Raw genomic sequence first — 12,622 nt, 5'->3', positions numbered from 1 at the left:
CACCCTTGGTTTCTTGACAAAATAAGCTAGCTGGTCACACTCGGCTAGCATCACGTAGGTAGTATATAGGATGTAGGTAGAAGGAATATGATAAGTAATATCTCCAAAGAGACTGGAGAAGACAAAAATTCATGTATGAATCAAGTATAAATGCAGAAGTGCATTATACATAGATAGAAATGTGCCTGGCTCAGCCACAGGCTACATGAACTTGAAGCGCCCCCAGCCCTGGGCGCAGTGATGCCTCGGTGTATCGCGGGTCCGAAGGGCCTCTGGGTGGTGAAATGGAACCGGTAGGAGCCCCGTTGTAACCTACAGGGCAGGAGGTGAGCAGATGCAGTATGCTCAGACTGGATGCTGGAGTCCAGACATCCCTCAGGCAAAGGGTAATCGTAGCCTACGATGGAGGAAGCAGTTAAGGCATACTCAGGCGGTCGTAGGGGTACGAGGAGAGGAAGAGACCAAAAGACGATGAAAGACAAGATCAAGTTACTATGCTACTGTCACAGAGTGACCTATTGACTTATGTATGGCATTTGGCCGTGTACTATGCATATACCCGTCACAGAGCCCCCCACACGGGCAATGTCAGACATCCCGGGTAAAATGCATCACAATGGCCCCCCCAATCCCCTACAGCAACCCCCACTGAGACTTGAGAAAGAGGAAAAAATTGGGTAGGCCAAATTCCCTCTAATTGGGCTAACCTCACGAGTGCTGGCATGACCCTGGTGGTGGTTGCATTGCTTGACATCCCCAGGTTGGTATCCCATAGTGGCAGCGTAAGCATAGTAGAGCTTCTGGCTTCCTCAGTCCTCCATATTGGCTGTGTCTGATCTCAGGGTACTCCCTGTAGCAGCACAACTACAGAGGACCTTAGGTGTCTGACCCTCTACCTGTATGCAGCCATTGGTCCGGGATACCGTCATGGAGTAGCTAGCCTAGCTTGGGGGGAGTCCCCAGTGTACATCAAACCTCTGGCCTCTAAAGGTTCTCTTGTCCACACAGCTTCCTCCATGGTGGCTAGCTCCTACCCAGCTTGCCCATCCCAGAGGGGGGAGAGCCCACTGTGCAAGTCAAACCTCTGGCATCCAAAGGTTCTCCTGCCTACACAGCTTCCTCCCTATATACCCCCCTATAGCCCCCCACTTTTTCTCCGTACAGACCGCAGGATCGGACACACTGCGGAACTGTGCGGGGAAAAATTATACGCCAAACCCAGTTATCACTGACTACAGGGCCAACCAGCCACGGGGAAAAAATTTATAGCCATAAAGCCCAACACCATTGTTATTGATGTATACATGAGGCAAGGGTCAGCTGAGATGTCGTCGAATTTCGAGAAGATTGGCAGAGATAGTGGCAGTTAACTGATGGATCAGAGAATATGGCAGCAGGTGGCGAGTGGGATGAGGGGAACCCAAATCGTGGGGGATAATCAGATTGAGAGCTGAGCAGGTATTGGGAGGCGGCAGATTGATCCGTTAACACAGAACTCGAGACTGGGATGGAAATGTCGAGCAAGAGATTGAAGGTCCAAGCAAACGGAGCAGGAAGGTGGCCATTTCTGACCTGTCAGATGCGGAGATGAAGGAGCTTGGACGCAAAGGCAGCAAGACGCAAGAGGCGGTATGCTACCATTAGTGGAATTGACTGAAGGCAATCATGATAGCAGACAAGTTGAGGATGCGCAGGTAGAAGGAATATCGTTGTCATTGTCCTTGTGAAGGAGGCGCGAATGTAGTTCTTGATGCGAGTGGCACCACGTTCTGCTAGGGAAAGCGTGTTTATTAACACTGGATATCCACAACTAGGAACGTCACTCCCAAATCCTGAAGTACGGATATATGAAGTATGAACTCCTGGAATCCAGTAGTTCACTCATTAAATGTATATGGGGTACCACACGCGCCGCCCATTGGACTGGCACTAATAACAAATAACTGGTATCCAGTCACGATATCTTCCTCCAAATGAGCATTGTGCACAATTGCTCCAACGCGTCCATCGACCTTGGCAGTGCGAACGTCGCAGTCATGATCAAGCACGGGTAATATCTCATGTTGTTGCCGCAGAGAATGGACTGCTTTGCATAAAAGCGCTGGCCGTGGCTCGAAAGATGCAGCGTCATGAAGCATTCGTTGTTGCGATCCACGATGTTGGTTAGTTTCGCGCCTGTTTCAGCTCTCCTCCCACCCAGCTTGCGCATACAGCTTCACTTTCCGTACTTCAAGGACAAGACCCAGTTCTGGTTGTCGATCTCAACTCTGCTCGGGAACTTTGGTATTCGACCGTCAGCTGCATAGAAGGTCCACTAGGCCCAGAACACGGCTGGAGTCCAACTGTTGTACTGGGCGGGGCGCAGACCTCGACTCCGCTCGGTGAGTTGCGGTTTGCCTTGTCATCCACTCCTTCCAACCCATCTTTATTCCAGTGTGCTTTCTCGAGTCAAACGACATCAGAACTTCCTTCATTGGCATTAGCTTCTAGTAGGTGACAGCCGTAGGCAATAATCCGGCGACAAGCAGGCGATGCTGGGATGCAACAGCAGGGAACAACCACGTCAACACTGATGAATTGTGGCACAGACCGCTCCTCGCGAATCATGACTTCGGTCGTCGGGAAGGCGAGCAATCCAAGAACAACCACAGCCAGCTTGCATATGCGACAAGGCACAAGACGGAATCCGTACTTGTGATTCACTTAATACAACTAGAGCAAGTCCTCCTGTCCTGCTCTTTAGACATAATGAACTTCTGGGATCCAGCAGCCTATTCATCGTTTGTGTCGTTTGTGTTCTCATTCCATCCCTTCCTAAATAAGCCCTGATCCAAAATGCACCCGTCCTAGTTGCAAGGGGAGCGCTCAGTAATATCGACTCAATATACTGATATCCCAGCCCCCCAGCGCGAGCGTTGCAGCTATGTCGTCGTTGAAACCCATCCACATCAGTATTAACGGTCCGGTGGGAGAGCGTTGCCCCCAGCTGACGGTGACTTTGTCAGCGATGGACCTGTCGAAGGAAGGAGAAGGGCCAGGTTTGAGGAGGCCTAGCCAGAGTTCCGATTTTCGAACGTTTCGAGGGTTGACGGAGTAAGCCGTTTACCGCTTCATTTGCGAACCAACGAGGACAGTTGCGTGCAGGCGAGCGGGTAGTGTGATCGGCCAACAGGACCCAGAACACGGCTGGAATCCAACCATGGCCCGATCGTAGACCTCGATCCGCAGTAACCTCGACATTCGATAGTTCACCATTCTGTCCTTTCAATTCCAACTTTTCGTGTCTTGCCGTGACTCGGAATCGGCAATGTCTGGAAGGGACGAAGCTTGCCGAGACATTTGAAAGCGAGGGAACGCCGAGGAGGTGAAGGCGAGGGCGTGGGGAAGAAGGATTTAAGGCACGGAAGGAAGGCGAAATGGCTTGCCATAGCCAATTATCGTCCATCGTAAACCAGAGCCCCTCCCTTCTTGACTCGAACTCCAGCTGCCGGGTACCATCGAGGTTGCCGCCTGGCTTCCAGCATACCGTCCCATGTGATTCTGGGACCCGAAGCAGGCATTGCAAATCGTCGTTGGAATCCAGCGACGTACCCAATGTCGGAATTGGAACCAGTTGTGGCCTTGCTGCCGACTTTACTCGCGGTTCGAGCAGCAGGGAAGTAACAATGAGATGGAGGACGCGAGGCGGCGTGGTCGTCATCTGGTGTCGTGAGCGGGAAGGCGGAAGGGCTGGGTTAGCGAACACCCTTGTTTTCGCTCCCTCCAGCTTGACGGCTTCAGAATAGCTTGATTCGTCCCCGCTGCTCTTGACAATGAGCTTGCAAGGCCATGGCGGCATCGATTAGCATTGCGGTAAGAGTTGCATTGGAGAGGTCGTGTCCAGAATTCGAAAGGAGTGATATCGTGTGGCATTGTGAACGGGGATTTGGAGGAATTGACTAACTAGTGTATACTCACCAATAGCTTGAGTACATCTCGTCGCCTCTTGTCTGTCTCCCCATCTGCTTGAATCCACCTTTGCGGCGTTCGCTCGGCTTCGAGCACTAATTCGGTGGAGGACACTGAGCCCGGAGGAGGCTGAGAATGGCCAGAGCATTTAGGCAGTATAGCTGAACCACCGCTGGAATCCAACGGTGTAAAGCTCTGCTGCCAATGGCCCGCTCGCAAGCTACTTTGCAGCGCAAGTCAACCGAGCCTCTGCCCATCCATCAATGCAGCATTCGACGGCATCACTCGTCCTTCGTTCGAGACCATGCGAGTCGTTGAGATCGTTGAAGGCGAGGGAAGGAGGTGGAGGTTGAGAGAAGATATTGGAGCTAGCCACGACACGTCACAGGCACGTGACATCTTCGAAATGCTTGGCACGAGCATAACACGACGCTCGCCCCCCAGCTGGCTAGCCCGGTCCGGTGACGGTGATGAGGGTGGATGACGGGTGGGGAGACCGGAGATGAGACCGACACTACACAACTAAAACTTAACAACAAAACAACAAATAGTCGTTCTGCCTGAGCGATAACCGTATAACACCGTTCCAAACGTCCAACAACCACCAATAACCGTCTCCTAATACGAGTGCAGAACCCTGGGAACAGAGCCTGTACACGGGTGTGCAAGGTTGTAGGGTAGATCGAATGAAATCTTGTTAAAGATTTGTTTTGTGATTGTCCTTAAGCGTACTATCGACGAAATCCAGCAATAGGAAAGTGCCAATACGATGCCCAGAACCGTTTATACTCGTTTGGATCAGGAACTAACTGCCTTAAACCCAAGGAGTCGTCTCAAGTCAGGAACTAACTGCCTTAAACTCTCGACCGCCAACCGAAACCAAGTGTACGCCAACCGGAACTCTTTTATACGGCAACCGGAACCCTCAACTCTTCGATCACAACGCCTTTTTACTTGAATGAAAGAGCTAGCAGGATGATATTGACAAGCTAGATCCCCAGATGCACCTAGTAACGCTGGGCAATCCGTGAATCGCTCAAATACAGGACAGAGATATAAATACTAAAACAGAAAATGATAAGATCAGGTAAATCGCCACAACAGAATGATGGTCCATGTGCATAATTTGTAAGGTATCGTTTCGCCATAAGGCCCAGAGTCGAAAATCCAGGTCTAGATGACCGGTAGCGTGTTTGGTATCAATGACCTTTGTAAATCCTCCTTTATTGCGACCGTCTATGCATTTTTGTGAACGGTCCGCTAACCGTTGTTGTTATCGTCGTGTTGCTCCACTTCCTAGCTTTCCATCAATATCCATGACTTGAGGTTAACCACCAGACACCGTTAGGCAAATCTCTTAACGAGATAATTGCAATCTACTGTCGAGTTGTTCGGTTGGATGGTTGCGGGTTAAGGTCGCCGCGATCTGCAGCCAAGCCCTCGTTTCCACTGAGTCATGCTTCCCGTTTAACCGCACCTCCACATGTCCTTGTCCTTGCGTAAGTTCTGAAACCGCGTTCCAATGCTGTCAGGGACTGATCCGTTCGAAGCCTGGTTGAACCTTCGTCGGAGCGTTCTGAGTTCGAGTCCCAGCGCGTGCCAGACCGAATATGCCTTTTGTTTTACACTCCCTTTTTGGTATATATAAAGGATTGGATGGATCCTCTATGTTGGTTGGGCTCTGCTGTTGTTTTTGGTTGTTGTAAGAGTCGTTCTGAACGGCCAGTTGCTATCAACAACGGTCGAGTCGAAATGCCTCCTCGCAGATATCTCCCTAACTGGCCATTCGGGACTCATGCCAGTTCCTAGACGTGCGCTGTACCCATGAAACGAACAAAAACGGTGGTTTTCTATGTGTGTTCCAAAATGCGGCTTATCAACGGGGGAATTGCCATCGTGCCACGAGTCATCGCGGCGCTGCCGGAGAGGGCGACTGGGGTCTGGCGAGTAGGGGATGATGACTCTCGAAAAGGAGTCGTGAGGATGCAACTGCGTGACCTCCGGCGGTGCCCTCCGAGCCCGCTGCTAAGGCGGCTCACCGACGGAATCTGTACTATGACACTGAACTACACGTGCGAGCCAAACTGGAATCCAGTCCTCTACACAGCTTCTCATCTTCATCTTCCGTCTTCTCTCCAACTAAACCCGCGTCAAAACGTCCCTCATCACAGTTGCGAGGGGAGCGCTCTGTATCACATACCCAGCCCCCCAGCGCGAGCGTTGCAGCTATTTCGCCAGTTCGTTGCAACCCATCCGCGTCAGTGTCTGGCCAGGACTCGTAACGGTCCGGGGGGAGCATTGCTGAACTGGCTAGATGAGTCGGTTCAGCAACTGGATCGGGGGAATGTCGTAGCGGGAGTCAAGGTAGGAAGTGGCCACGTCACGAATACCGTCACTGGCGGAGGTATTGCCGTTGACGCGGAATTGACCGGGGGGAAATGGAGGGGAGAAGGGTGCGTAGCCACACATGTCGATAGAGGTGGTAGCAGAAATGAAGAAATAAGAAGTAGAAACAGAGCTAGGGAAATGGTCCAAGTGGACAGTGCCCATTGGACCTATTGCCTCAGTCTGTCCCCTCTGGAGAAGAGTAAAGGTAAGAGGGGAAGAGGCTCAGACCAAGCTAACTCATTGCTGCAGCTGGAATCCAGCGACAAGCAACGAGTGATGGTGCCACATCATCATCGTGTTGGGCTCGCTGGCGCCGACTCCTCACTCTTCAGCTTGGTCTGAGGGAAGAGGAGGGTTGTAGTGGTCCTAAGAGGTGGTTCGGGAAGCAACTGGAATTCTGCTGCCCCCCAAACCAGCTCTTGGAAAATGCATAGAGCATATATCCACTTTACCACCCTTGAAGCCCCTCGCAGTGGGCTCCATTGTGATGCCTCGGTGCATCGCGGGTCCGAAGGGCCTCTGGGTGGTGAAATGGAACCGGTAGGAGCCCCGTTGTAACCTACAGGGCAGGAGGTGAGCAGATGCAGTATGCTCAGACTGGATGCTGGAGTCCAGACATCCCTCAGGCAAAGGGTAATCGTAGCCTATGATGGAGGAAGCAGTTAAGGCATACTCAGGCGGTCGTAGGGGTACGAGGAGAGGAAGAGACCAAAAGACGATGAAAGACAAGATCAAGTTACTATGCTACTGTCACAGAGTGACCTATTGACTTATGTATGGCATTTGGCCGTGTACTATGCATATACCCGTCACAGGCGCACTGAGGCAACTCCAGGGAATGGGCGATGCTTACCTGAGGTGCTCCCAGCCACAAGAGCGCAACAAGGCAGCTCTGGGCAGGAGACCAAACTCAAGACAGCCTGTGGCCAGCACAACGCACGACTGGGTGGGAACCGACGCCAGAAGCAAGCAGCCGGCCCCTCCAGAGCCCGTGAGGAGAGTAGGCGCGGAACGCGGGAAAAGTCTTGAAGGCAAGGCTAGATGGTGGTGTTGAGCTAAGAATGAATGGGAGTGACCCGTGTGACATATTAGCTGATGGCCGCCGCTGAGTGCTCTCCAGCAGCAGCCAGCTAGCCTAACTGTGGCTCGTTCCTCACCCCAGCTAGCTGCCAATAGTAATCAAAGGTCTAGGGCTACCATTACAGCTGTTTTCAATTGGCCACAGCCTGATTTTTTTTGTCACACATAAAAAATTTATGTCCGAGACTGTGGAAGCTCTTTCTCACTCAAAACTAGGTATTCCTGTGTAAATTTTAGCATCTTCGGAATCTACTCAATGAACCGCACCCAACGGTGTGGCCAATTATATGCGAAACAGACACAAAATAGAATGGATCCCCCAATGATTTGGAGCTCAACTGCTTTGGGGGGGAATCGAACCCCCGGCGGGTCGAAACAGTAGCGAACCGACTTGGCAACGACCCAGGTTACCACTACCCCACCAAAGCGATGGATATCGAGTGCTTAATAGCGTACACATAGTTTTAACCCTCGTAAGAGTCGACGGGACCTGAATTTTGCGAATATCGACGAAATCAAGCCATTTATCGAGGATATAAACCAGTTATCCAAGAAATATTCAGCTCAATATCTCCTCTGATGCCTAGGACACGTGAAAACGCGTCGAGAACGCGTAGAGTCGTCATCTATTGAAGCAGAACGTTCAAACTTTGCATCGTCTCAAGCTTTGATGGCCAGGTTGATGGGAAGTTCATGCCTGATTTACTCGGCTCACTGTGGACAATCACAGCACCTGAGAGAAGGGTGGGAGCATAATATACAAGCCTTTCCAAGACTTCACGAAGAATGGGGCAAAGCTGACTTGGAGAGATTAGTTGAATGCATGATGGAGGACAAATTCTCGCACAGCCACTGGCATTAACATGGTCATCGTAGCGTTTTTTAGGAGCAGTCGTCTACACGGTCACGGTCGCAGACTCGGACTACGTATACCAGTATGTACTTCTTAACACTACCATGGCCCGTCTGACTGGGGTTCAAAGATTTAATTAATGTCAATTTGGACAGAAACTGAGACGCCTCCCATGAGTGCAAGTAGGCTCCCATCGGGTCAATAGGTTAGTAGTAAGTATGTCCATAGCACGGGCACCACTGGCACTGGCAGTAAATTACAGTCAGAATCTAAACTCCGAGTCTCTTCACCTCTTTAGTTTAACTTTGCAGATGCTCAAATTACTTCTCATTGGAGGCATAATTTAATGGTAGTATCCTCGGACACGAGGAGCTTCGCAAAAACAAGGAAGTTTTTTGAGGTATCCAAGTTGTGCAACGGATCACGCGATCCCGGAGGCTCTTCTCATGAACGTCCTTCCCGGAGTCGGCGTGCTCACCAAACTCCTGCCCTACATCATTCCATGGCTCTCATCAAACCATGAAGCCTCTCCCTACCGAACGGCATGCTTGTCGCTGAAGTCTGGTCTTCACCTGGAAAACACGACGATCACCCGCGTTTCTTATGTTGTTGAAGGCTCCACTGTCTCAACTCCGGGCCCGTGCACGGCAAACACGGGTGTAGTGGCATCAGTGTGTCGCGTTGAGTTCACAACACGGACCAGCGAAGCCTCGTCCGTTCGCGCGGAGGCTTGGCTGCCTGATGAATGGCATGGGCGGTTTTTAGGACTGGGGAATGGCGGTTTGGCTGGATGTGCGTGTTTTATTCATCTCCTAAAAACCACCGGTGACTCGATAACAGGTATTGACTATACTGGGCTGAACTACGGGTCCAAGTTCCATTTTGCCTCTGTTGCCTCAAACAATGGGCACGATGGAGACAGTGGCGCTGCATTTTCCGGCAACCCCGAGGCGATAAATGACTTTGCCTTCAGAGCCATCCACATCGAAGCCGTCGTCGGAAAACAAATTGTCGAGGAATACTATAAGCAACCACAGAGCAAGTCTTATTACATGGGTTGCTCAACTGGTGGACGACAAGGCACCCGTGCCGCACTCTCGTTTCCCGAAGATTTCGACGGCATCATCGCCGGTGCTCCCGCAACCAACTTCAACCACTTAATATACTGGAGCGGGATAACGGCGAACAATCTCGACGCGGCACTCATCCCTCTTCACACCTGGCGTAACATCATAGCCCCAGAAATTCTTAGACAATGTGACTGGAAAGATGGTGTGTTGGATGGAATTATCACAGAGCCAGACAACTGCGACTTCAAACCCGAGTCTCTCTTATGTCGAGGGACGATGACGCGGCACTGTTTGACCCACTCTCAAATATACGCATTACACAAACTCTACTCGCCCCTGTTCGTTGACGGCGAGTTGGTCTGCCCTCGATTTGACCCTGGAGCAGAAAGGGACGCAGGGAGCTTTGCTTTGCTGAGCGGAGAAGTCCCCAGTTACACTGTAGTACGGGAGTCACTTAACTATTGGAAGGACTGTCTAATTCCTTGTAGGATTGGTTGCGATATGCTGTTCTCAACGATAGCACATTTGACATTCGCACCTTAAAGGAAGAACATCTTCGTATCATGGACAAAATCAACCCCGGTGCAATCTCTACCTTCAGTGGCGACCTTGCTGCATTCCGCGATCGTGGAGGCAAATTCATTACGTACCATGGACGGATGGATCCAGTATGTTTTTTCCTACTTTCTGGCTGCCAACAGAGACTTACTTCACCAAGCTTATTGTGTCCGGCAACTCGAAACGCTACTACGATCTAGTCTCCCAAACGATGGGAGATATTGACGACTTTTATCGTCTCTTTCTTGTTCCAGGCATGGGCCACTGTGTCGGCGGACCTGGCGCAACCAGGTTCGGTCAGCATGGCGCGGCCTTGGGTGTGCGCAATGACCGCGAGCATAACATTCTGCTGGCGCTCGTTGACTGGGTCGAGAATGGTGTCACGCCCGATACAATCATTGGTGTTGGTGATCGAGGGAAAACACGAAGACATTGCCGTTACCCCCATCGAAGTGTCTGGAATGGTCTTCAATTCGTCTGCCAATGAACCTGAATAATTGATCCAGTTGATACAAAAGTGGGTACAAATTTTCTGCTGTTGGTGTCGAGTAACATGAATTCATACGTTCCTAGGCTTCCCATCATCATATAGCTACTTTAAGAATGCGTACAAGAAACCATCGAATCCTTTCTCTCCTACGGTGTGGATGGTTGTCGCTTCGACATCTTTGTCGTCCTTGATATATCGGAGCAATGCACGAGTGCCCTCGACGCTGGACTCGGTATTCTCTGGGTCTACCAGGCGACCACGCCGACCAACATTGTCCACCATCTAATGACTCCTCGTGAGTTACCTTGAATTGGAGAAAGAATCACCAAGCGCACAATTATACCGCCTTTGCGCGTCAATCGCTTGGCCTGAATGAAATAGTCGACATTGCTCTCCTTGTCCGCGTCGATAAAAACGAAGTCAAACTTGGGCTCTGAGTCGGGCATAGCTTGCAATGAGGGAAGCGCACGGCCAACAACGACACGGACTTTGTTGGAGAGTCCAGCGGAGTTGATGTTCTCCTCGATTACTTTTGCGTGGAGCTCTTCAAGCTCGAGTGCAACTACCTCGCCGTCTTCGGGCAGGGCACGAGCCATCCAAATAGCGGAGTATCTAAGATGGGGGCGTTATGAGGAGACTGAGAGGGCTTGGTCGTCTTACCCGCCCAAACTACCCACCTCCAATACTCGCTTTGCACCGATGGAGAGCAAGAGCAAGTTCATGAACTTACCCTGGGCAGGGCTCACTGCGATTTCGTAGTCGACGCCTCTGGCTTTGGTGTGCTCTTGCACCGCGTCGAGGATCGGGTCGGGTTTGAGGAGGAACGAGTTGTGATAGCGGTCCGACTGCGCCCAAAGGGAGTAGAGCTCTGGGGACATCAGTTCACTTGAGCGAGAGTTGGACAGTGAAGGGACGAGTGGGGCTTTAGACATGTTGTGCTTGGTGGATTTGGTCGAGACGGACATCATTCTTTTATAGGTGGGTGTTAGTGCTGGGGAGGTACTCGTATGCAAATGTGCAGCCGTAGGAAAGCGGAAAGAAGATGCAGATTGCATTCATTAATGACTCGTTATCAGATAACAGTTCAAAGATTGGCAGTGACTCGACTGAGGTATATTTAGACCTTAGTTTGAATAGCAACACGCCATGAAAACCTCTGTATTTGGTCTAGTCATTTCAACGTATAGCGTTAGTGGTTGACCTAAGAATGGCTAACGCTCATCAGGAAGTCTGGAGCAAGCGGTCCATGTCGAACTGCGATCCCTGCGGTCATGCCAAAAAAACAATGCCTTGTGGATCTTCGTATTTAGTTAGGAAGGAGTCTGCTGCGCCAGTTTGCCGCCACCCACAATGAGGGTGAAGTTCCCGAATAAAAATTGATTGCTCAGCCCATGGGAACCTTCTGGTGGGAAGGTTGACTGAAATCTTAGTTGGTACTTACGATGTCAATAGTTAGAACCAATTGCGTTTGAAACGCAATTCAAGTAGTCGCCGGGACGCACATTGGCCGTTTATACTCGCGTCCTCTTCGTTGTCCATTTGAGGAAACGCTAGCACCGATACTAGTACTAGCATAAGCCTCGGGATTCGATGAGCCATTCTCCAAAGACTCCAGTGGCACGACTTGAAGAACTGGGTTCAAATCTTGTGGTAAGCTGAGAGGATCGTTCCAATGTCACAGTTCCACCGTTGTTGAATTATAGGCCAAGGTTGCGGAAACATATGCAGTTCAGAGAAGTGAAGGGTGCAAGCTCACAAAGGTGGTGATTGCCTACTAATAGTTATCGAAGCGGTCTAAGGTTGACTCTTGCTCAGTCAGAACTCATTTGATGAACACAGTAATTCCGCAGTTACGCAAGTAGTCGATGGAGATTGTCATTGACACGTTCGAACTCGAGACTCTAAGTTGTTTGAAGCGGGTCGGGATCTGTCTAGTCGTGAAGGTGAAGCGGGTCGCTGGCGGAACCAGACGACAATTTGTGGGAGTCTAAGGCAATGCGTACAGCCATCGTCATTGCGATGCAAGTCGGAGGAAATCGACATGATCAAATCAAATATATACTCTCCTCTATAACTTTGCTTCTTTCCCCACTGATGTCGATTCCGCCCGTTCCACCACCACCTTTTGTCAACGTCGAATCTTCGCCACCTCATTTCGAAGACCCACTTGCTGCCCCTCGGCCCCATCGGGTTGACCCTCAACTTGGAGCCAATGTAAGTAAAGTAGACTTTGTC

The 12,622-nt window shown here is 50.8% G+C and overlaps 2 protein-coding genes across 2 annotated transcripts; one reads left to right on the top strand and one right to left on the bottom strand.

Annotated features, from left to right (window-relative positions):
- Nucleotides 1-8,715: 8,715 nt before the first annotated feature.
- On the top strand, nt 8,716-10,384 carry MIND_01361100 (Carboxylic ester hydrolase; the record flags this gene model as incomplete). Its single annotated transcript, XM_037370040.1, has 4 exons — nt 8,716-9,061; nt 9,110-9,780; nt 9,828-10,007; nt 10,058-10,384. 4 exons carry the CDS (start codon nt 8,716-8,718, stop codon nt 10,382-10,384), a joined length of 1,524 nt encoding a protein of 507 aa, XP_037213596.1.
- A 105-nt stretch (nt 10,385-10,489) lies between these two features.
- On the bottom strand, nt 10,490-11,319 carry MIND_01361000 (uncharacterized protein; the record flags this gene model as incomplete). Its single annotated transcript, XM_037370039.1, has 3 exons — nt 10,490-10,669; nt 10,723-10,999; nt 11,048-11,319. The coding sequence occupies 3 exons, from the start codon at nt 11,317-11,319 to the stop codon at nt 10,490-10,492; spliced, it is 729 nt and encodes a 242-aa protein (XP_037213595.1).
- Nucleotides 11,320-12,622: the final 1,303 nt, after the last annotated feature.

The sequence above is a fragment of the Mycena indigotica genome (genome assembly GCF_014461135.1).
Source record: "Mycena indigotica strain 171206Taipei chromosome Unknown Mind.scaff0016, whole genome shotgun sequence".
Lineage (NCBI taxonomy): Eukaryota > Fungi > Basidiomycota > Agaricomycetes > Agaricales > Mycenaceae > Mycena > Mycena indigotica.
The sequence above is the reverse complement of the archived record's forward strand: the minus strand, read 5'-3'. Positions and strand labels throughout refer to the sequence as shown.